This window comes from Glycine soja, chromosome 5 (genome assembly GCF_004193775.1).
Source record: "Glycine soja cultivar W05 chromosome 5, ASM419377v2, whole genome shotgun sequence".
NCBI lineage: Eukaryota > Viridiplantae > Streptophyta > Magnoliopsida > Fabales > Fabaceae > Glycine > Glycine soja.
In genome coordinates this window covers 30,705,572-30,727,960 of record NC_041006.1, presented here as the reverse complement: position 1 = coordinate 30,727,960, position 22,389 = coordinate 30,705,572, and the positions used below count along the sequence as shown (strand labels likewise).

The 22,389-nt window shown below is 36.1% G+C and overlaps 1 protein-coding gene across 1 annotated transcript; it reads right to left on the bottom strand.

The window, feature by feature from the left end:
- Nucleotides 1-10,578: 10,578 nt before the first annotated feature.
- Nucleotides 10,579-21,276, bottom strand: LOC114412504 (probable pectin methylesterase CGR2). The gene is made up of 7 exons (XM_028376431.1): nucleotides 21,102-21,276; nucleotides 20,908-21,017; nucleotides 20,719-20,758; nucleotides 20,144-20,185; nucleotides 18,520-18,894; nucleotides 18,173-18,228; nucleotides 10,579-10,906 (listed from the first exon to the last, which is right to left on the bottom strand). The coding sequence occupies exons 2-7, from the start codon at nucleotides 21,010-21,012 to the stop codon at nucleotides 10,754-10,756; spliced, it is 771 nt and encodes a 256-aa protein (XP_028232232.1). The 5' UTR covers nucleotides 21,013-21,017; nucleotides 21,102-21,276; the 3' UTR covers nucleotides 10,579-10,753.
- Between the last annotated feature and the right edge of the window lie 1,113 nt (nucleotides 21,277-22,389).

The following is a 22,389-nucleotide window of genomic DNA, read 5'->3' as shown; positions in this document are numbered from 1 at the left end:
TCCAACACTTGGAAGCAGTGTTCAATTCACTTTCATATGGTCAATTTTACTTGTGTTGTTCTAAGTGTCTGTTTGCCCAAAACAAATTACAATACCTGGGTCACATTGTATCGACTGAGGGAGTCGCACCAGAGCCAACCAAAATTCAAGCGATGGTTGATTGGCCAATCCCAGCATCCCAATCAGAACTACGAGGTTTCCTTGGCTTAACATAATTTTACTGAAAGTTTATCTGAGGCTATGTTGTGATGGCTACACCCCTGACGGCTCTGTTACGGAAGGACCAATTTTGTTGGCACGAGGATGCTCAATGAGCTTTTGAAACCTCAAGCAACTCATGACCAAAACTCCGGTATTAACCTCGTTGGATTTTTCGATTCCTTTCGTCCTGGAAACCAACACATTTGGTTTCGCCATGGGAGCTGTCCTTCTACAAAATTCCCACTTGATTGCCTTCTTTAGCAAGACCTTCTATCCTCGTCTTCAACGGGCATCGACATATGTCTAGGAACTTCATGCCATTACCACGACAGTCTGCAAATGGAGACATTACTTGTTGGGTCACCATTTCGTGATTATTATTGATCATCGCAACCTCAAAGAATTAATGCCACAGGCGATACAAACACCAGAGCAACAGACACACCTCGCTAAATTGTTGGGCTATGATTACATAATTCAATACAAAGCAGGTTCAAACAATGTCGTCATCGACGTTCTCTCCCGAATTCCCAACAACCATTTATTTTCACTTTCTCTTCCCAATTTTGAGTTTGAGGAACAACTCGGGAAATCTTTGTTGGGAAATTCAAGTTACCATGAACTATCGGAGCAAATCTTCTTCCACGGGAAAATTTGGCTCCCTACGAACAGTCAATTCACATTTCTACTGTTGGAAGAGTTTCATAAAACCCCTCTTGGTGGCCATATGGGAGTGGCTAAAACTTTGCACTGCCTTGAGGCCAGCTTTTTTTGGCCGTGTATGCCACCATCACATGGTTTCACCACCATTTTAGTGGTTGTGGATCGGTTCTCAAAAGGGGTTCACTTAGGTGCCCTTCCCCCACATTATACCGCTAGCAAGGTCGTCGTCCTCTTCATGGATATTGTTAGCAAATTGCACAAATTCCCTCACAACTTGGTGTTCAACAGGGATTCCTTGTTTGTCAGTTCCTTCTAGCGTAACCTCTTTCGTATGAGTGACAAGAAACTTCAAATGAGCACCTCATAACATCCTCAAACAAACGGGAAAACAAAGGTTCTAAATCGCATCCTCGAACAATACCTTTGAGTGTTCGTTCATGACAAGCCTACTCAGTGGTTCAACTTCTTGGCACTCGCTAAATGGTCATATAACACCTCAGTTCATTTTGGCACTGGTCTTTCGCCTTTCAAGGTAATTTATGGAAAACCACTGCTGTCTGTTCCTAATTATTTGTTAGGAAGCTCACCGGTGGAGGCAGATGACTCTTTGCTGACCACCAGAGCCACCATTTACGCCTCATTACAATGCCATCTTTCAAAAGCTCAGGCCGCTATGAAGCACCACGCGAATGTCAATAGCCGTGGCATCCTATTCTCGATCACAACTCGGTGTTTGTTCGTCTTTGTCCTTATCAACAAACATCCCTCACCCCCACGTACACTAAATTAGGGAAATGATTCTATGGACCTTTTCAAATTGAAGAACGTATCAGGCAAGTAGCTTATCGCCTCAAGCTACCGTAATCTTCCAAGATACATCCGATTTTCCATATATCGCTTCTCAAGCACTACCAATGAACTTCACCCTCTTGTCCAAATTCCCTTCCTCTTATGGCCTTTGACAACCATCTGATAGTCAAACCCATGACTATTCTCGATTGGGAATGGGACGCATTGGCTGGTTCCCCAACCAAGATAGTGTTGGTGTAATGGTCTGGACTTCCCCCTAAGACAAAACATAGGAATGCTGGGACGAATTGCAAGCTTCTTACAACCATGCAAACAAGGTTGCTCTCCCAGAAGAAGGTGATGATAGCAACACAACAACACATTTATTATTAACTCACTAACAAAACCTTCTTGCTATTGAAACTAGAATAGATCTAAAAGAAGATAATCAAAGATTTACATTAGCACAAAACGCACCCCCACATTAATCTTATGCCCAAAATGCAAAGCCCCGATCACATTCTCTAAAGACATCATTCTATATATACATAATAAAATCCTAAGAGCCCGAAGCCTTATTACGATTATGCGTCCACATGACTCATCGAGATCTCTCAATGTCTTGCAATTCCTATTGTTGACAAAACCTTCTTTTCCACCCAATAGTATGTATACTGCAAATTCCTATGGTTGAACCAAGGCAAAATCTAATGAATCAAAAACTCTTCAGTTCCCTTAACGTCCACCTTCTATTTGCGCAAATGTTACAATACACATCGATCCTGTTCCACCACAACTCTAATAAAATAAATAGAACTCCTTCCAATCAAAATCATTCCTCACGGGTTCAGCTTTTACTCCAGCTATGAAAAAAAAATACAGATTTGGTCACAGATCGGCATTGAAACCACAACAGAACAGAAGAACCCCACAAAGCCCGATCTGGGTCCTTGCACCCCTAACTCATCGATCCATCAACATTCTTGAACAGTGCCTCGAACGGGTTGGCGGCATCGACCTCAGTTAAGGCGACGACAGTGGATGGAAGCGGCGTAGTCGGCAGCGAGGTGGCTGCAGGTGGCGCCGATGATGGCGGAGACGAGCAGTGAACACACAGTCACACATGAAGTTTCAAAGAGGAACCCTTGCACAACCATTGGCAAATGATGGGATTGAACCTCTGTTTGGGTAATTTACCTAAGGGTAATGTTGGGTTTTAATAAAAAAGCATAATATTTATTGTAAATTAATTTTATTACAATTGTATTTAAGCTACTAGTAAACCGTAGAGTTTAAACTTTTGTTTTAATTACAATTCAATAATAAAATTAGTTTTTTTTTCTAACTGAATAAAATCTAATAATTTCAGACACATCACTGACATAGTTAACACATGTTTGCTATAAATTATTTTAGGATAAATAATTACTTTTAACTAAATTATTTAATGTTAAACTCAAATTGACTAATACAAACATATATATGAATATTAATAATGTTGATAAATAGACATTTTTGACAAATACTTTTACAAAAATAAAATAAAATAAATAATACATATAATTGAATGACATCATGCATCAAAATGAAATACATATATTTTTAATTTGCAGTCAACTGATATTAACGGTAATTGATTTGACATTTTGAAAATGAGTCCCACTTAGCTAATTAATAAGTGTACATGTAATGTTTGTCAAACTAATTAGTATTTGTTTTTACTGGCATGGTTGTTTAGTTTTAAGGACAGAAATATGTTAGAAGAGACAAAAATATGTGATAATTGTTTGGTATAAACGATTTAGGTGAGAGTTAAGTTTGAAATACATTGAACCTATATAAGTAATTTTTCTCTTTTTTCATGCGCGGGTGGCTAGATAAGAGAGTCTTCAATTTTTATTTTTAAGTGGAAAAATATTTTATCACCCATACTTGAGTTTATTTCATGTGAGTGAAACAAAACAAAAAGTTCATAACTATAATCAATTATTTCTACTCTATAATTGATTTTTTTGAGGCGAAAATCACTTTTATTAACTACAATAGATTATTCAATTACATAATTAATTAAATACACCAATTTAGTTGCTTATATGTAAATGTTAATCAATTATTCATGATCAACAGACATGACTGTAATAAGGACAGAATTGTAATTTTGTTCAGTTATTTAATTCTCTCCTATCATTTTATTCATAACATTTAACTTTACAATATTATTTTCACTCTTTCTTTTAAACTAAATAATCTAGTATTATATTTTACTTCTTTTCTATTTTTTTTTAGATTACTTCTCTTCTATTTATGTCTACTTCATTTCTCTCCTCACATGCAAATAGAGCCTTTATTGTTGTCAAATATGATAAAGTACGTGATAATATATAGACATTTCTATATATATTAAAATACTTTATAATTTTTTTCTTATTATATTATATTATATATTATATTTATATTTCTTTTGTCTCTTTTTTTTTGTGTTTAATAGAGTTTAATGTCTCTTACATTTTTCTCGGCCAACTATATGTAATAAATTATATATAGAAAGACAAGAATCTTTAAAAATTGGTCCCATTACATAAATGCCATGGAAAAAAATTGAAAGCGACCAAAGCAAAGTAACGATTTGATGGGGTTTGACAAATACAAAGGGTGTTAACCGTAGTGGTCGGGCGTCCCAAATACCCATTAATTTCACATTGGAAGGCAATGCCGATTGATAACATCGTCCAAATTAATGGACAACTCTGGAAGGTGCTAGCAATATATATTTTACACAGCATTTTTAACTCTTTTTTTTTTTTATCATAATTAAGATTTTTAATTCTTAGATAAGATTTCAAAGTATTTCTATGAATTTTAACTTTTAATTAGTTACACTTAAAATATTTCATCTTTTTTTTTTTAAAATATCTTTTACGGGAAAGAATATAAGTTTTCTTACACAAATCCAATGTGTATTTTCAACTAAATCACATTCATTAAGTTTTTTCAACTAGCTCTTTTTACAAAATAAATTATAAAAAAAAATTCAAGTGAAATTCATTAATACTCCAATATATTACTACTCTTAATTAAGTAATTAACAACTTCAAATGGAGTCTCTCCTTTAGTAGAATGATATGTTTGGACTATAGTTACATCCAACTGAATCTACCACTCACATAACTTTTGCATTTGCGTATTAAAATGTGTAATTTTTTTTTCATTCACATGATTTTAAGTCTATTCAAACACATTGGTTGATGCAATTGATTGAAGCTAAAGACATCAAACAATAGCCCTCAACGAGTATTTTTAACTAAATCATACTCATTAAATTTTTTTAAGTATCTTTTTTTACAAAATAAATTATAAAAAAAAATTCAAGTTATGAAAGTTCATTAATACGACAATATATTACTACTCTTCTTATACTATCCCAACAAATTAAGTAATTAACAACTTTAAATGGGGCCTTTCATTTAGTAGAATGATATGTTTGGACTACAGTTACATCTACATCCAGCTCAATCCACCACTCACATAACTTTTGTATTTGTGCATTAAAATGTGTAATTTTTCCATTCAACATGATTTTAACTTGTATCCAAACACATTAGTTGATGAAATTGATTGAAACTAAAGACATCAAACAATAGTCCTCAAGTTTTGTACTATCCAACAAATTTCCAACACCCCCAAATCATTAATTGGTTAAAAACTCAAGCATATACATATATGTTTCCATAGTTTCATTTTATACATTTGTTTATACAGGAAATCACGAAGCAGTGGACCTTGGATATACACTATACGATATTTTTCATATTCTCCATAAAAGAAATGCCCCATTAATTTAAATTTGGAACCTTGCTCTAACCAAATTAAATGAGAACAATCCATATCTAGAATTCGATTGAATTACCCATGAGATAAACGCAGAAGTGAGAGTTATAAAGAGAGAGAGGGGGCGAATAAAACAAGAGACCACGTGGTTTGTAGTCATAGAACGTTATTAGATCATGTGAAACCCTCGCTTAAATGCCCCCATAACACCCTCCGAAACGTACATAGACATTAGTCACCGGGACCATTAGAAAGCTAGCCTAGTCCACCATGACAACTAACATGAAGCTCACGTTAGTCCATTCTTCACCCTATTGCCAAGAGACACTAACATGCCCCATTTGTTCCCTTCTTTCAATATCGTGGGTCCCACTCGTTCCCTTCTCAGTCTTGCTCTTTCCACTTTGCGTATAATGTGTACAAATGCATGTATGGATGAAATGGATCACTGTATATATGTCTAACGAATCATATAAAGATAATTAAACATTTTCAAATCAATATATATATATATATAATCCGTGATAGATTATGAAAGATGGAATTTTAGACCAGTGGAATAAAATCAACAATAAATATTGTTGGTTCGAGTTAAATTTAACTTTGATATTTTTAAATAAAGTTTCAAAAAAGTGATAGGGAAAAATTACCCCACTAGAGTGACTAGATAGATTTTCCAACGGAAAAATGTATGCGCAACAATGCAGCATCTAGAGACTGGTTTTCAAATCCGTGGACTTGAATGCAAATCATGACAAAATTAGGCAGGGTCCAAATTCAACACTGATGATAGCATGGGTTCAAAGAAATCTTTCCCTATTTTTTTTACTTTTGGTCGTACGAGGATTTTACTTTTTTTCATGATGTTTGGGTGAGACTAATCGTCACCGCCTCTATCCGAAACAGTTTTTTTTTTTTTTTCTGCCGTCCTAATCGAATAATTGTAGTTGTGAATGCATGTGGTTCTTCTTCTTAAGGGAAGGAGTAGTTGACGAGTTTGAAGCTCTGACTTAATGATCATAAAGAGCAAGTGAAAATAGTTTAGAAATCTGTTAAGCACTGCTAATTACTTTGCACTCTCATTAATAATATCGTCTTATAAAAAAATAGGCAGTGTATCATTCTAAATGCAAGACTGGGCAAGTGATTATAAAGGAAATCCTCTTCCTATGTGCAAAAAAAGAAGAAGTAATGAACATGTGGTTAATTTAATACACAAACACATTCTTCTTATTTGAAAGATTCGACATTTCAAACATAAAATTTATAAGACTGGACATCTACAAATGGATCAATGACATCTCAGTAAGATATAAGATATACTCTGATAACATTATAAATTTGAATTCTGACCTAACTTTTGTTACAGCACTTGGATCGTAATATTTGTGTAGCAAAAATGTTATTATAAAAGTAGAACAGAGTTGAAAAAAAGATAAGGGAGTATATAAGTTATGTAACACAAAAATTAATATCTCTCTAAAATAATGTTAAAAAACTAATTAATAGAGGATGTAAGTAGTTGATATGCAAATTAAACTAGCCTCTTCATTTTAATTAATACAACTGAAGGACAACTTTTTTTTATCTCATTCTGCCAACTTTTACAGACAAATAAGAAGATATATTTTCGTTTGCCAGTAACCAAATTATTTGCCTTTAATATCCTTAGACAAAAGTGGCTTTACTTTTCTGATAGGTAATCAATCTATCATTTGCAATGTTTTTGGGTTTATAATAGCGGCTGTAAAACCATTGCTGAAATGATCATGAAAGTAAACTTGGCTATAATTAAAACAGTATTGTTTTTTTATCATTAAACTATCCTTTCTCATTAATTAATACTTCTCTTTCAATTTATCACTGTGGGAAAAGGGTTTATCAGTGGGAATAAATGCAGTAGACAAATGGCAGAATGATAGACTGTTGCAGTTGATGGTGGAGACTTGGATCGATGATAATGCGCTTGCTTGATTGAGGTGACATGGGTGGGGAGAAAAATGCACATGGATGCTTTAATAGACATTTGAGTTTGGTAGTTTATAATATATGTGTTTGATGCTAACCACATCAATCTTTGTGCACTCAGTGTCTTAATTGGTAAGTATCAAATACTTTGATAGTTACCAGTGTGTCATAGTTAAAGATCATTTGTTGAAATATGGCTTAACATATACACGAACATGTTATAGAAAGTTGAGTTGCATGCGTTGCAAAAGATGAAGAAAATAAAACAATATTTAAAGAAGAATATTAATTGTTGCCTGTTATGTAGAGAACAGCTGCATGATATCAAAATATTGCTAAAATGGTAAAAATTTGTACTTTGTAGCAGAAAAATTGACATTTGAAATCAGGGGAATCATTGCTATAATGTTGCATGTATACTGCGCAAAATTTGCTGCGAATTATCGTATATCAGTTACCAAAAGTATAGATATAGTAGAAAAAAATGGTTACATATGCCCAATCAAAGCTGGCAAGCATATCTAATTAAAAGTAAAACTACGTGAAAGGAATTGTTATTTTCAAAAATTCCAATAACGTTCTACGTTGTTCTAATATCCTGTTTCTGAGTCTTATCATCGATGGATACATATGTATGAAATATCAACTACCTAGAAAATGACATGCATTTCATGAAGTGTACGACGTACTCCGATTTCTACGTCAACAGTCCATAAGATTAATGTACTCCACTCTAGCTATGACATTAATTATAAGCACACACAAAAAAATATCGCACTTAAAATTCACACGTAAGAATTATTTGAGGTTAGCTTAAATGGTTAAGATGATTAATAGCATCTCTACCATCGCTATTTGATGAGTGGTTTAAAATTAAGTATCATTGTTTAACAAGTTTTTATTATTGCAGCACAGCACATGACTTGACAGTGCGTGTTTAAGTTGTTTATATAAACAACTTTTGTTTAATTTATTCTTACCAATTAAAAAATATTTTTTCAATTTTAAAATTTAATGTGGCTTAAGTTAATTACTTACTCTAACAATTTTAATATTAAAGTAATTTTTTGTGTAAAATTTTTAAATTTGTGACATTTTAACTCATTTAAAAATCATCTCTTGTAGATAATTAGCTAGTTTTAAATTAAAAATAATAATAATTTTCGTGCATAAAAATAATAACTTTATTATCCGGATAATAATTATAAGAGAAAAAACATAAACCAATGAGGTAAAAATCATTAAATTTTATTTTCTCTATTTTTTTGTTTGAAAAATCTTTAAAATACGAAACGACATAAAAATAAAATAAAACTTTAGAATTATTAATGAAAATATAGAAGAAGGAAAAAAAACAAGTCAAAAGGCTACCCAATTAAGTAAACAGTGAATGACCATGAAATGGACTTGGGCTGATTTGTTGAGTCCAATGGCTATGTTGTCTCATTGCGTTCTTCACGTGGGTCATGGTTTTTGACTATCATATCAACAAGACAATAGCATGTCTCACTGCGTTCTGATTTGTTGGCCTATCAAACATCAAAAGGGTCTCTCACTTTTGTTCCAAAGCAACCTCTGGGGGACAATTATTTGCATAACTAGTCCAAATCAAACAAGAGAAGAAGCCCCACCAAGGGTCGTATTTCATTCCTCTTTTCCGATTGGGAATTGTACGCGTATAATAACCCCAACTTTGATGTGAATGCATGCAGTCTTCTTCAATTCTTCGGCCCAGATTCAACTTCATCATCCCTTGGATCTCCTACATGTAGCCAATTTTTATTTATTCTCTTCTGAGTCCCTTACTAAAAATTAATATAGGAGTGGATTGATATGTGCATGCAGTGTTGAATTCATGATAATCATCATACTTTTTTTTAACAATAATATTACTACGAAATTATTCCTATCAAAAGCAGTAAGTATTTTTTGTCAGGACCGTGAACGCATACAAAATGAGTATTCTGATTCCAACATGATTTATTCCATATTCAAGAATCTATCAAGATTTGAATCCTAGACTACATAATTAAAAAACACAAGTCAATATTATTTGTTCCAACTTTTGGTTGATCATCATCATTTTATAAGTGAGAAGATTTTTGGGAACCAACTTGCTTGTAAAAGAAAAAAAAGAAAATCCTGCCGACATAGGTATTTTATAAGTGAGAAAATATTTGGAGTGCACAACACACTTATTACAAATTTAATTTAAAGTATTTCGCGAACTTAGTTCACTTTAATTTAAGATTAAATATAGCATCTCTTATGCGCTTTAGAGCTTTTAATTTAAGAAGAGCCATATCCTTTACTTTAAGGAAGTATATGTGGAACAAGTTATTAGAGTTAAATAACTATAGGGGACGAATAGAATATGTTACTGCAGATTCTTTTGTTACAAATCATAAAATTAGTTCAATGTTGTGAGCAGCGACTACTCGGCTAATGTCATTACTTGTTCAACGATCAATCTTATTTTTTAAATATTGCTAACATACTTTTAACACATTATTAGATTAGGTGAAGTCAATCTAAATTTTATATATGGTATGGATCCACTTTTTAATTAATACTTCTATTTTCTTTCTAGTGAGAATGTGAGATATCACCAAATAATAAAGATTTGAAAAGAGTACATTGGCATTACTCTTAAATGAGAGGGGCATATGGGATATTTAGGTCATACTAAAGCAGTTGAGCCCAGTCAGCCAAACCCATTGTCTAGACTCTAGCCTCACTACCCACTGGTGAGACAACTTTTCTTGGCCACAAGACTTGGGTTATCCGTTCCCTTTAGGAGTGTTGCTTCCTGCCTCCCTTTAATTTCCATTACATTATGGAATGCCCATTTCCTAATGTAATTTTACATTATGGATTGGAAATTCTGTAATGTAATGGGGTGCTAGAAGCAAAATTTGGTGGTGCAGAAAGTTTTATTCTCCCTTTAATGTTAAGTCTGCCTATTTTTCAAGTCCTTAATCCATACTACTACATTTCCTTCCACACTCGTTATATATACTATTCAAGTTGATAAAAGGAGGCATATGATGATTGAATCGAATGTCGTTTTTTATTATTTTATAGTTTGATCAAATGTTAAATACACCTTTAAGCCACCCAAGAATATTCAGCTAAATTACTTCTAGTTTTGTGTATGTTTACTGGATTTTGTGTATTGTTTTAGCAAACAGACATATCTTAATGCTTGTCCATGTCTGGTAAAACAGAATTGCCTGAGTGATACTCACATGTTTATAGGAATACAAAAAATATAAAATTCTGGATATGGTGAACAATCAAATTATCAATGGTATGAATTGAGGTGGAAAATTTGGCAAGCTGGCTTGTAGGACATCTTCGACGCAGCTTGCTCAAACTTCTTGACGGCAGCTTCATTTTCTTCTAAGCTTGTTTCAGTGAATAATTGTTGCCACCAAGTTGAACTCCGCATTTTAGCCTTAACAAATAAAGCAGAATGCTTATATACAAGTGAGGATAAGAAAATGATCTTCTAAAACAATATTACTATCATTTATAAGGTGAGCCCTGGCGTGACTATAAAGTTGATTTGCTGCCTTGTAATGTGACAAACAAAGGTTCAAATTCAGGAAACTGTTACCTAATATTATATTGAGCTCTACAACATGAACCGATATCATTATACGGGTAATCCAGCTAGCTCAATTAGCATTTGTCATTAACAGTTAATTATGCATGTGCTTTGTTGAAAGGTTGATTATCTTACGTGGTCCAACTGCTAGAAAATCCTCTTCATTGCAAAATGGTTCCAAAATTCAAAGATAATAGTATTTAGCTCCTCTAAAGTAAGAAGTAGACTTTAGAAGATAAAGTGCAATTATAATCGTTTATTAGAACATATAATATTGCGATCAAATGAAACACATAAATAACAAATTATAAAGTTGTTAACATCTCAATCGTTAGTTGTTTTCTAATCACCAAAAATAACTGCACTTTATTCTCTAAAGAATATCTCCTACCTCACTTTAGAGGAGCCAAATTGAAAGATAATCGATAACAACTTTGGAAGAACCGCACCATAAAAGCTAGTTGTAATTGGAGAGTTCAAGGCCTTATAAGCCCCACGCCAAAATCTCATACTTCTCCAATGTAGGACTCAAGTCTTTGTACCTTACAATTGGATCCTAACATCCCACCATGCTCCACAGTCATCCCTTTGACTAGTCCCCATACAAATAATCGGTGTCACCACTTGCTCCACCCTTTGCAATTCAGAAACATGGTGAAAAATTCTATTACCAATTGATAAGAACCTTCGGAGAACCACACCACAAAAGCTAGTCACTGTAGTTGGAGAGTCTACAGCCTTATAAACCTCACACCAGAACCCAATACTTCTAATGTGAGACTTGTGTCTCAGTTTGCAATTGGATCCTAACATCCACCACATTCCATAGTCGTCCCTTTGACTAGGCTCAAGCAAACACTGTAATGCTAGCGCCACCACTTGCACCACCCGAGTGCAGTTAAGAGACACGGTGAAAAGCTTTGATATCAATTGTAAGAGCCTTAGGAGAACCATGCCACAAAGGCTAGCTGTTGTAGTTGGAGAGAGCCTAAGGCCAATCCAATACTTCCAATTTGAGACTCAAGTCTCATACCTTACAATTGGATTAATACGGACCAGAAAAGTATCAAAACAGGGAAACAAAGAAAAACAATACAAATGAGAGGAATTAAGAGCTTTATTGATGATAATGGAGTGATTACAGACTTAGGACACAGTAAGCCTAATTCTGACCAGAGCGAGGCTCCTATAGGGCAACTAGAGCCCCCTATTCATTCTGACAGATCTAGCAATAAACTTTTGATACCTCTCTCCTCTAACTGCCTACTCCTTATAATGTGGAAATGATTGGTTGCTCCCCTCACTCTCAGCCATGTCACTGACTGCTAGCCACTATTGACCTTCTTACCCCTTCTAGAATAAACTTGCCATATCTTGGGTCCACCTTTGGCATGATGAATTAACTGTGACTGTGGATTATTTACCTGGGCCCTATCAATACTTTCCTCTTCAATTTCAACCTTGTCCCCAAGGTTGAACTTAGGAAATTGACTTTTGAACATCAACAAATCCTCCCAAGTCGCCTCTTCTACTGCCTTCCCCTTCCAATGCACTAGTAACTGCTGCACCACCTCTCCCTGTTTCTGCACTTTCCTGGAAGCTAGCACCGCTTCAGGTTCTGCTGTGTCAGTCAAATCTCCCTCCATATGATCTGGGAGATCCTCTTCCTCAAAATATTGTCCTACTGCCTTCTTTAACAACGAGACATGGAAAACTGGATGAACTTTTGACCCTTCCGGAAGCTTCAACTTATATGCTACAGCTCCAATCCTTTCTAAGATGGGGTAAGGCCCATAATAACGAGCAGCTAATTTGGCATTAATCCTAGTAACAATAGAGTTTTGTCTGTGTGCTCTGAGTTTCACAAACACCCATTCTCCTGGCACAAAGCTTCTGTCACTGCGCTTTTTATCAGCTTGATTCTTCATCCGGTCTTGTGCTCTTTTTAGCTGAAGTTTTAGTTGCCTGAGTGCTTCATCTCTATCCAGGAGATCCCGCTGTACAGCTTCCACCCTTGTTTCACCTTGTCCCCACCTTATCATAGCTGGAGGTGGTCTCCCATAAACTATTTCAAAAGGAGTCTTCTCGGTAGCACTATGGAAGGTGGTATTAAACCAATATTCTGCCCAGTGAACCCAGTTCATCCATGTCCTAGGTTGATCAGAGATAAAGCATCTGAGGTACGTCTCCAAGCATCTATTAACCACCTCTGTCTGCCCATCAGATTCTGGGTGATAGGCAGAGCTTACCCTCAGCTGTGTTCCTTGCATCTTAAACAATTCTCTCCAAAAACTGCTCATGAACACTGGATCTCTGTCACTTACTATAGAAACTGAAATGCCATGCAATCTGACAATTTCCTTGCTAAAAACTTCAGCTAAACTTCTTGCAGTGTAGGGGTGTTTGAGGGGAATAAAATGACAGTATTTTGATAACCTGTCAACCACTACAAATATAGCTTCATACCCCTTAGACTTGGGTAACCCAGTAATAAAATCCATTGAAATATCCTCCCATATGCGTTCAGGAATGGGTAATGGCTGCAGAAATCCTCCAGGGGAACATGCTAAATACTTCTGTCTTTGGCAGACATCACAGCTTCTGACAAACTCCTGAACCTTGCTCTTCATCCCTATCCAATAAACATTTTCAGCTATCCTTCTGTACGTCTTATAGAAACCTGAATGTCCACTTTGAGGAGTAGCATGGAACTCTTGTAATAGTATAGGGATTAAAGTAGAATGTCTGGATATCACCACTCTATCTCCATAGAATAAAATTCCTTGCTTGTACACATATCCAGGCCTGGAATCAGGATTCTGCTGCAGCTCTGCAATAATCTTCTGCAACTCCTCATCTTGACTTACTTCAGTCATCACATGTTGCTTCTGGTCCCATTGTACCAAAGTAGTGATGTTGCTTAACTCCATTCCTTCATTAATTCTGGATAACGCATCAGCCCCTTGGTTCAATCTTCCTTGCTTATACACAATCTCAAAGTCATAACCAAGCAGTTTGGCTGCCCAGTTTGGCTGCTCTGCAGTGACTATCTTTTGTTGCAGCAGTTGTTTCAAACTTTTCTGGTCCGTGGATACTGTAAATTTTCTTCCTAGTAAATATGGCCTCCAATGTTGTATAGCCATCACCACAGCCATCAACTCCTTTTCATAGGCAGACTTGGTCAAATTTCTCACTCCAAGTGCTTTGCTAAAATAGGCTATGGGCTTCTTGTCTTGCATTAGTATAGCACCTACTCCTGTGCCCGCTGCATCACATTCAATCACAAAGCCTTTGCTGAAGTCAGGCAAAGCTAGCACTGGAGAGGTGGTGAGTTTCAACTTCAATTCTTCAAAGGCATCCTGAGCTTGCTTTCCCCAAATAAAATTGTTCTTCTTTGTAAGCTCAGTCAAGGGTCTTGCTATCCTCCCATAGTCCCTTATAAATTTTCGGTAATATCCAGTGAGTCCCAAGAACCCTCTCACCCCTTTTACATTTTTTGGTACTGGCCACTGTGTGACACTTGCTACTTTACTAGGGTCAACAGCCACCCCTTCCTTAGATATGATATGGCCCAGATAGTCCACCTTGGTTTGAGCAAACTGGCATTTTTTTTCATTTGCCACCAGTTTATTATTTGCCAGAACCAGCAGCACTTCCTCTAAGTGTTGTAAATGATCTCCCCAACTTTGGCTATAAACCAAAATATCATCAAAAAACACAAGGACATGCTTCCTCAAAAGCAATTTGAACACTTCATTCATGAGACTCTGAAATGTCGAGGGAGCATTCATGAGCCCAAAAGGCATCACAAGGAACTCATAATGCCCCTCATGAGTTCGGAACGCTGTCTTATGCACATCAAACTCCTTCACCCTGACCTGATGATAGCCTGATTTCAAATCCAGCTTGGAATAAAATTGAGCACCATGAAGTTCATCTAGCAACTCTTCAATCACAGGTATAGGGAATTTGTCTGGTATGGTTACCTTGTTAAGAGCACGGTAGTCAATACACATACGCCATGAATTATCCTTTTTTTAACTAGTATTACTGGGCTAGAGAAAGAACTGGTACTGTGGCGTATGATTCCGACAGCAAGCATTTCCTTCACCTGTCTTTCAATCTCGTTCTTGTGGTGATGGGGATACCTGTAAGGTCTGACATTCACTGCATTCTGCCCCTCCATGAGGTTAATAGCGTGCTCTTTTCCTCTAATGGGGGGTAGACCAGTTGGTTCTTGAAAAACTTGTGAGAACTTGTGGAGCAACCTTTCCAGTTCTTCTTGTTGCCCTGGTGTTAGGATCTGATTCTCCTTCCTTTGTTCGTGTTTCTCCATCCCCCAAAATCCACCATGTACCTCCTGTTTGGACTTCCTTAAAATGCTCTGCAACGCCACCATAGACTCTCTACAGTTTTCCAGGCCTTGCAGGGTAACCCAGCGCTTGTCCATCCAAAAACTCATCGTTTGTTTCCTCCAATTAATGATTGTATCCCCCAATGTTTTGAGCCATTCCATACCCAACACTACATCAATACCTCCTAACTCAAACAAATGTAAATTTGGGCTCAAAGTGAAATCCCCAATGCTCATTTCCAGTTTCTTACATATACCTTTGGTAATGGTCTGGTACCCATCACCTAGCTTAATCCTCCTCTCCGGGGTATCATCTACTGGCCAATCCATCTTATACACTAATTTTTGGGAGATGAAATTATGTGTGGCTCCACTATCCACCAAAATAAGCACAGGAACACCACGCACAATGCCTTGAAACTTCACGGTGTGATGATTTTCTTGGGCAATGTGATGCAAATTCAGTATGCTACACTCCCCACCTTCCTCCTCATCCGTATCTTCCACTTCCACTGCCAGGATTTTCGCATCAGAGTTTTCTTCCTCCTCGTTCTCTATCACCAGGACCCTCAACTGCTTGTCAGGACATTGATGCATTGGATGAAAGGCTCCTCCACACTTGAAACACAGCCCCTTCTGTTTCCTTTCCATTAACTCTTGATAGGATAAGTGGGTAAAGCCCCTATCACGAGGCCCATGTTTTTTTTTGTCTCCATGGGTTGACCCATCTCTCTTAGGCCCAATAGATGGCCCTTTGGACCCTCCAACTTCCTTTCCTTTTACCAACACCCAATCATTACTGCCCCGTCCCCCACTAAACGACCCGGGTCGTTGTGACCCATTTCCGAATCTGGAGCTCCGATTGAAACCCGACCCATTTTCTCCTTTCACTTCTTTCTCTACAGCACGTGTCACTTGCAATAATTTGGAGCGGCTCATTTCCCCCATTGCTGCCAAGCTTCTTACCTTCCCTCTTATCTCAGACTTCAAACCATGTAAGAAGTACCCCAAAAATTGCTTACCTGGAAGTTTGGGTATCTGAGCAATGAGATACTCAAATTCCAAGATGTACTCCTCTACTGTCCCCTCTTGCTTCAGCTCTGTCAGCTGCTCATATACATCACCGTCACCATGCCCCCCATACCTTTCCAGCAGTGCCTCTTTCAGATTCTCCCACGTTAGTTCACCATCTTCTCCGATCAGCGAGTTGAAGAAGTGAATGGTGGGTCCTTCCATGCATAGCTGAGCCAAGTTCACTTTCACCTCCGGAATGGTGTCTTGAACCCTGAAATAGACTTCTGCACGCGAGATCCACCCCGCCGGATCCTCGCCGTTGAACGCCGGCAGCTCTACCTTCTTGACGGATTGACGAAACTCCGTCATCGCGTCACCTTTGAGGTTACTGAACGATCCACCAGTACCCTTCATCTTCTCCGGTGACCCCTGGTCCACCGTCGCCGTACTTTTCCCCGTACTTCCTTCTCCGACGTGCAACGTCTTACCCAAACATTTTTCCAGCAACGCGAACAAGCTCGCGTGGTTCTCCTTCACTGTGTTTTGAACATCAGCTAGTGTTGAACGAACTTCAGAAAGCTCGCTCTCCAACGCTTCGACCCTAGCTTCCATTTGCTTGAGCACGTTAGTTTTCTTTGGTGGCATCCACTAGCTCCGTCGTCGGATATCCGGCAGGTCGGACCAGTTTATTACGGACCAGAAAAGTATCAAAACAGGGAAACAAAGAAAAACAATACAAATGAGAGGAATTAAGAGCTTTATTGATGATAATGGAGTGATTACAGACTTAGGACACAGTAAGCCTAATTCTGACCAGAGCGAGGCTCCTATAGGGCAGCTAGAGCCCCCTATTCATTCTAACAGATCTAGCAATAAACTTTTGATACCTCTCTCCTCTAACTGCCTACTCCTTATAATGTGGAAATGATTGGTTGCTCCCCTCACTCTCAGCCACGTCACTGACTGCTAGCCACTATTGACCTTCTTACCCCTTCTAGAATAAACTTGCCATATCTTGGGTCCACCTTTGGCATGATGAATTAACTGTGACTGTGGATTATTTACCTGGGCCCTATCATGGATTCTAACATTCCACCACAATCTACAGCCCACATGTTCACATAAACTGACTATGCACTAACCCTTTGACTAGTCCCAAGTGAACATTTAAATTCCAACATCACCACCTATGCCGCTCATTTGCATATGAGAAATATGGTGAAAAGCTCTAATACCAATTTATAAGAACTTTAAAAAATCACACAACAAAAGGTAGCCATTATAGTTAGAGTCCAAGGTCTTATAAAACCACACACCAGAGTCCCATACTTCCAATGTGAGACTCAAATCTCATACCTTGAAATTGGATCCTAACAATAATATTAGTGGTTAGACAAATGATATTTCATTATTTGAGTCCTTGATTGCCAAAACTTAAGTCCTTTTTATCATCTTATGAATAAAGTTCTGGAGATAATTTAAAAACAGAATTCATCATCTGCTTAAATCCGAACGATTTCATGTTAAAAGAAAAAAGAAGTATGGTGAAGCATAACTTTAGTAGATAAAAACCCATTTATGAAGATGAAACACCAGGTCACATATCAAAAATGGATCAGAAGACATCAGGTTTTAATCAATGAAAATATGAAATGCAATTTAGAACATGTGAAAGAAGTGATTTTAGTCCAATCAATAGCAAAGAGTATTAGAAAGGTGTTAGCCAGCTGGAGAATGCTACTCACCGGGCGGCCAAATTTGGATAATTGTGCTATTTTAGCTCTCCGTTGACCTGGGTAGCCTGAAAAGACAGGAAAACACAACATAGAGTTAAAATTCTATTCAAAAGTCAGTTTGGTAATAGGTAAAAAATTTGGAGACAAATTTTTCAGACAATTTTACTTATAAAACTAATCCAAGTATGTAATCCCTATTTTTAAAGGTGTACCAAACTCAACATAGAGTTAAAATCATTGAAAGGCATAGCACATCCAAAACACAGAAAAACAATACTCTTGAATGGAAATTTATTTAGTTGGCAAAAAGTTGCATTCGGAGTTTGGGAGGTTACATTTATTTCAAAATGAAGTACCTGCAAAAATAATAATACCATCAGCAGATACCCTTGCTAGCTCGGGAAGAGATTTGTTCAAATATTTTGGAGACAGGTAATCCAAAGCATCTGACACTATAACATGAGAAAAAGACTTTGCCCTGTATGGTAAAGGGAATTTTATATCTGCAACACGTACAATGCCTTTCTGCACTAGAGCCTTGCAGTTCCTATCAGCATCCTCTATGTCATATGGCTCCACACCCCATGCTTCAGTTTCCCCTTCTCTTAAAAATTTGGCGACCACTGAACAACTCTCAGGGCCTACGTGTAAAACATTTTTCATGCTGCCACCATATGCATTCTTCAAAACAGGAATTGCACTTGAAACTTCAAAAGTGCATGAAAAGTCACCTGCAAGATAAAACAATTTTGAAACTTGTTAACAAGAGAAGTTTAAGGAATGCCTTTCCAAGATAATGCATGTGAAAGAACAACTTCATTTTTGCTAATCAAACTGCAGTTTGACCTGTTTTTACTAGGATCAGTCAATATTTTTAAGAAGTGAGGTATGAAAAAAACACAAGTTTGTTCATTCTATTTCACAGTGGCAAAGAGCAAGAATACAAGGCAGATTTTTTTCAAGGATCTATTAATTTAAAACTAATAATAATAATAATTGGGGTAGGGAATGACCAGAAAGGCAGAGATGTCATCATTTGAAAGTGATCAAAATAAAGGCATCTTTCTGCATATGGCCCTGAAATTTTTCAATATGCAAGACGATCATACATATTTCAATTTAAAAGGAAAAAATATGTTCCAACTTCTGATTATAAGATAGAGATTTATTTTTCTAAATCTAATAAACCTCTAGTCATCCTCCATGCTCATGCTAACGTATTCTCTCCAATTATAAACCTTCCCTCTGATTATAAACTTTACAGACAACTTTTTTTTTTTTTTGATCGGCATTACAGACAACTTTTCTTAGAGAAATACTACTTATACAACAATTCCAGCACAAACTATGCAAAACTGCTAAGGTAGAAATAGAGTGACCCTCTTAAACCTTTTTAAGTCAACTCAACTGCAGCTGCATCAGCTGTGTTGTACGGGATTACTATGACAGAGATAGTGGAAAAAACTTTCCTTGTTGTCTGAATAATTTGTTCTCAGAAGATTATCATCTAATATAAAACCCAGAATAGGGGGCAAGTTCCTCCCTATGTAAATGGGTGCTAAATATTGATGGAGAAACCATAAAACATAGTAAAAATGATAGCAGTTTCTATAATCAACGAGATGAGGAGCTGCTCTAGCAACCAGAGCCCTCAACTCATAGGTTTCATAACTTCATATCATGAAAATTTTCCATGTTCCCTAGGTGCATCCTGATTTAATGACATGGAACTTTTAGAGTATTGCTAATCACCATATTATTTTGCAATTGTTGCCTAAAATAATTTCCCAATGCGTGGAACTTATTCCAATTTGTAATGTATTAGCATTGCTTCCCCTTAACATCCTTGCAAATAAATGCTAATGCTTTTTATCAAGCCTTATTGCTTCTAAAAAGTAAAAATAAAAACAGCAAAAAGCAACCAATAATTTAAAATAAAGTAGTCCCAATAACATTCTGAAGACATGGTAACATTCTTACCTTCAACCCTGCTAACCACATCCTTTCTTCCTCCCAAAACACCTGTCCACTTAAAAATATAAGATTAACCAGCCCATAAACATTAGTACAATAAGTTACTTACATTCAGGGTAGTTTAGTATATCCATAAAAATGGGGAGAGAAATGTGTATAATTAGAATACACTGATAGTGTAAAGATTTTAGCTTTTCACATTGTCATCCTGCAAAGATTTTAACTTTTTACATTGTCATCCAATCACATATTGTTGTATAACTGAAAATTGTCAATTTTTATAATAATTACTTTACATGTCATATCTAAAATGTTTTCTAATTATCCAATGGGTGTAGCTCAGTTGACAACACACGCGAAATTTGTGGGATCTGAATCCCGCACAATACACTCTTGGGGAGGGAGGAAGAGCTTTAAAATTAAACTAAAAAACAATTGAGGGATAAATTTTTGCGGTGATTTCACATAAGAATTTGTCATCCATTGATTGTCACCCCCCATTTTTAGGAATATAGAAACTAGCCATTAAAGACAAACAAAGCGTAACATTAAAAAGAATAGGCTAAAAAAAACCTTGTTACCTGACCCGCTACAAGCATAAAGGATGAGAAGGATGGCTCCCTGAGATTTTCAATAAAAAAAAAAGTAAAACTGTTAATCATCGTAATTATAGTACTACATAAACAGCATCATCCCAGTTCCCATGTATCAAATAGCATCAAAATAAAACACACACACACAAAAACAAGATGGGAAAAGTGAAAAGTTACAAAGAGGACAAGGGATATGGAGAGTAGAGGAGAAGATTTGGATTTGGAATGCAAGATTCTTGAAAGACCGCCACGTCTCGTGGAACTTGCTTGTCTCCTTGTCATTGTGCCTGCAAATTGCAAAACAAACATCACATCACCATGATCGATAATGGAATTGAAGAAATGAAAATGAAGAAGGGAGAGTGAAGCACCTTAATTAGATCGCATTCATAAATCATAACCTTAACCGCGTTCAGCAACGAAGGGAGTTTATAGATCTAAATCTATCTATGAGAAAGAAAAGATATAGCAATAGCAAGACATTACATTGCAGCACTAAACTTAAACAACAGATCTCACCGGCAAACCGCACTACCCTCATTCTGTTCTATTCTATTCTACTAAAACGCGGCATTACAATTAGTAAATATATGAAATATAAATATTCATTATTAAATTTATTATCTTTATTATTATATTTAGTAAAAAAAATTATAATGCACATTATGATAGTAGATTTACTATATAAAATAATATATATTTTTAGTATATTAATCTAATAATTATAAATTAGTATATTATTGTAAATAATAATTTACATCACATTATAAATTATAAATTAGTATATTAATATAAATAATACAACAACAAACAACGCCTTATCCCACTAGGTGGGGTCGGCTACATGGATCAACTTCCGCCATAATGTTCTATCAAGTACCATACTTCTATCCAAACCATTAATTTCGAGATCCTTTTTTATAACCTCTCTTATAGTCTTTTTAGGTCTTCCTCTGTCTCGAATTGTTTGTCTTCTCTCCATCTGGTCTACTCTCCTCACTACAGAGTCTACCGGTCTTCTCTCTACATGCCCAAACCACCTAAGTCTATTTTTCACCATCTTCTCTACAATAGGCGCTACTCCAACCTTCTCTCTAATAACTTCGTTTCTAATTTTATCCTGTCGAGTCTTACCACACATGCACCGCAACATCCTCATCTCCGCTACACCTACTTTATTCTCATGTTGGCTCTTGACCGCCCAACATTCTGTTCCGTACAAAATCGCCGATCTTACCGCAGTACGATAAAACTTTCCCTTTAGCTTGATCGGTACCTTTGCATCACATACAAATATTAATATAAATAATATTTGTATTTATTAATTTAAATTTTTATTATATTAATAACCTATATCATGATATAAATTATGTTATTTTATAAAACTTTTAAATAAATTGCTAAGATCATACCTTGTAAAAATTCTTTTCCCAAGCACTTTTGGGTTAAATTAGTGAACATAGCTTGCGATGTTCAAAATACAATATTGATAAGATAATTATAAATAAGACTCTTTATGAATTATGAAAAGAGGGAGATCTAGCATTTCATACTTTCATCATTTTAAATGTGAGTGTTTTATTTTAACGCAATAAATCAACTTTATTCTAGTTTTATAAATATTCCTTTAACACGGTCTCTTACAATATCAAACACCTT

Excerpts from the sequence above, each read along its gene's own strand:
- LOC114412504 (XM_028376431.1), bottom strand. The coding sequence starts at position 21,012 with ATGACAAGGAGACAAGCAAGTTCCACGAGACGTGGCGGTCTTTCAAGA. Across the intron at positions 18,895-20,143 it reads TGTGGTTAGCAGGGTTGAAG|GTGACTTTTCATGCACTTTT; the intron begins GTAAGAATGTTA and ends TTTATCTTGCAG. Across the intron at positions 10,907-18,172 it reads TATCCAAATTTGGCCGCCCG|GCTAAAATGCGGAGTTCAAC; the intron begins GTGAGTAGCATT and ends TTATTTGTTAAG.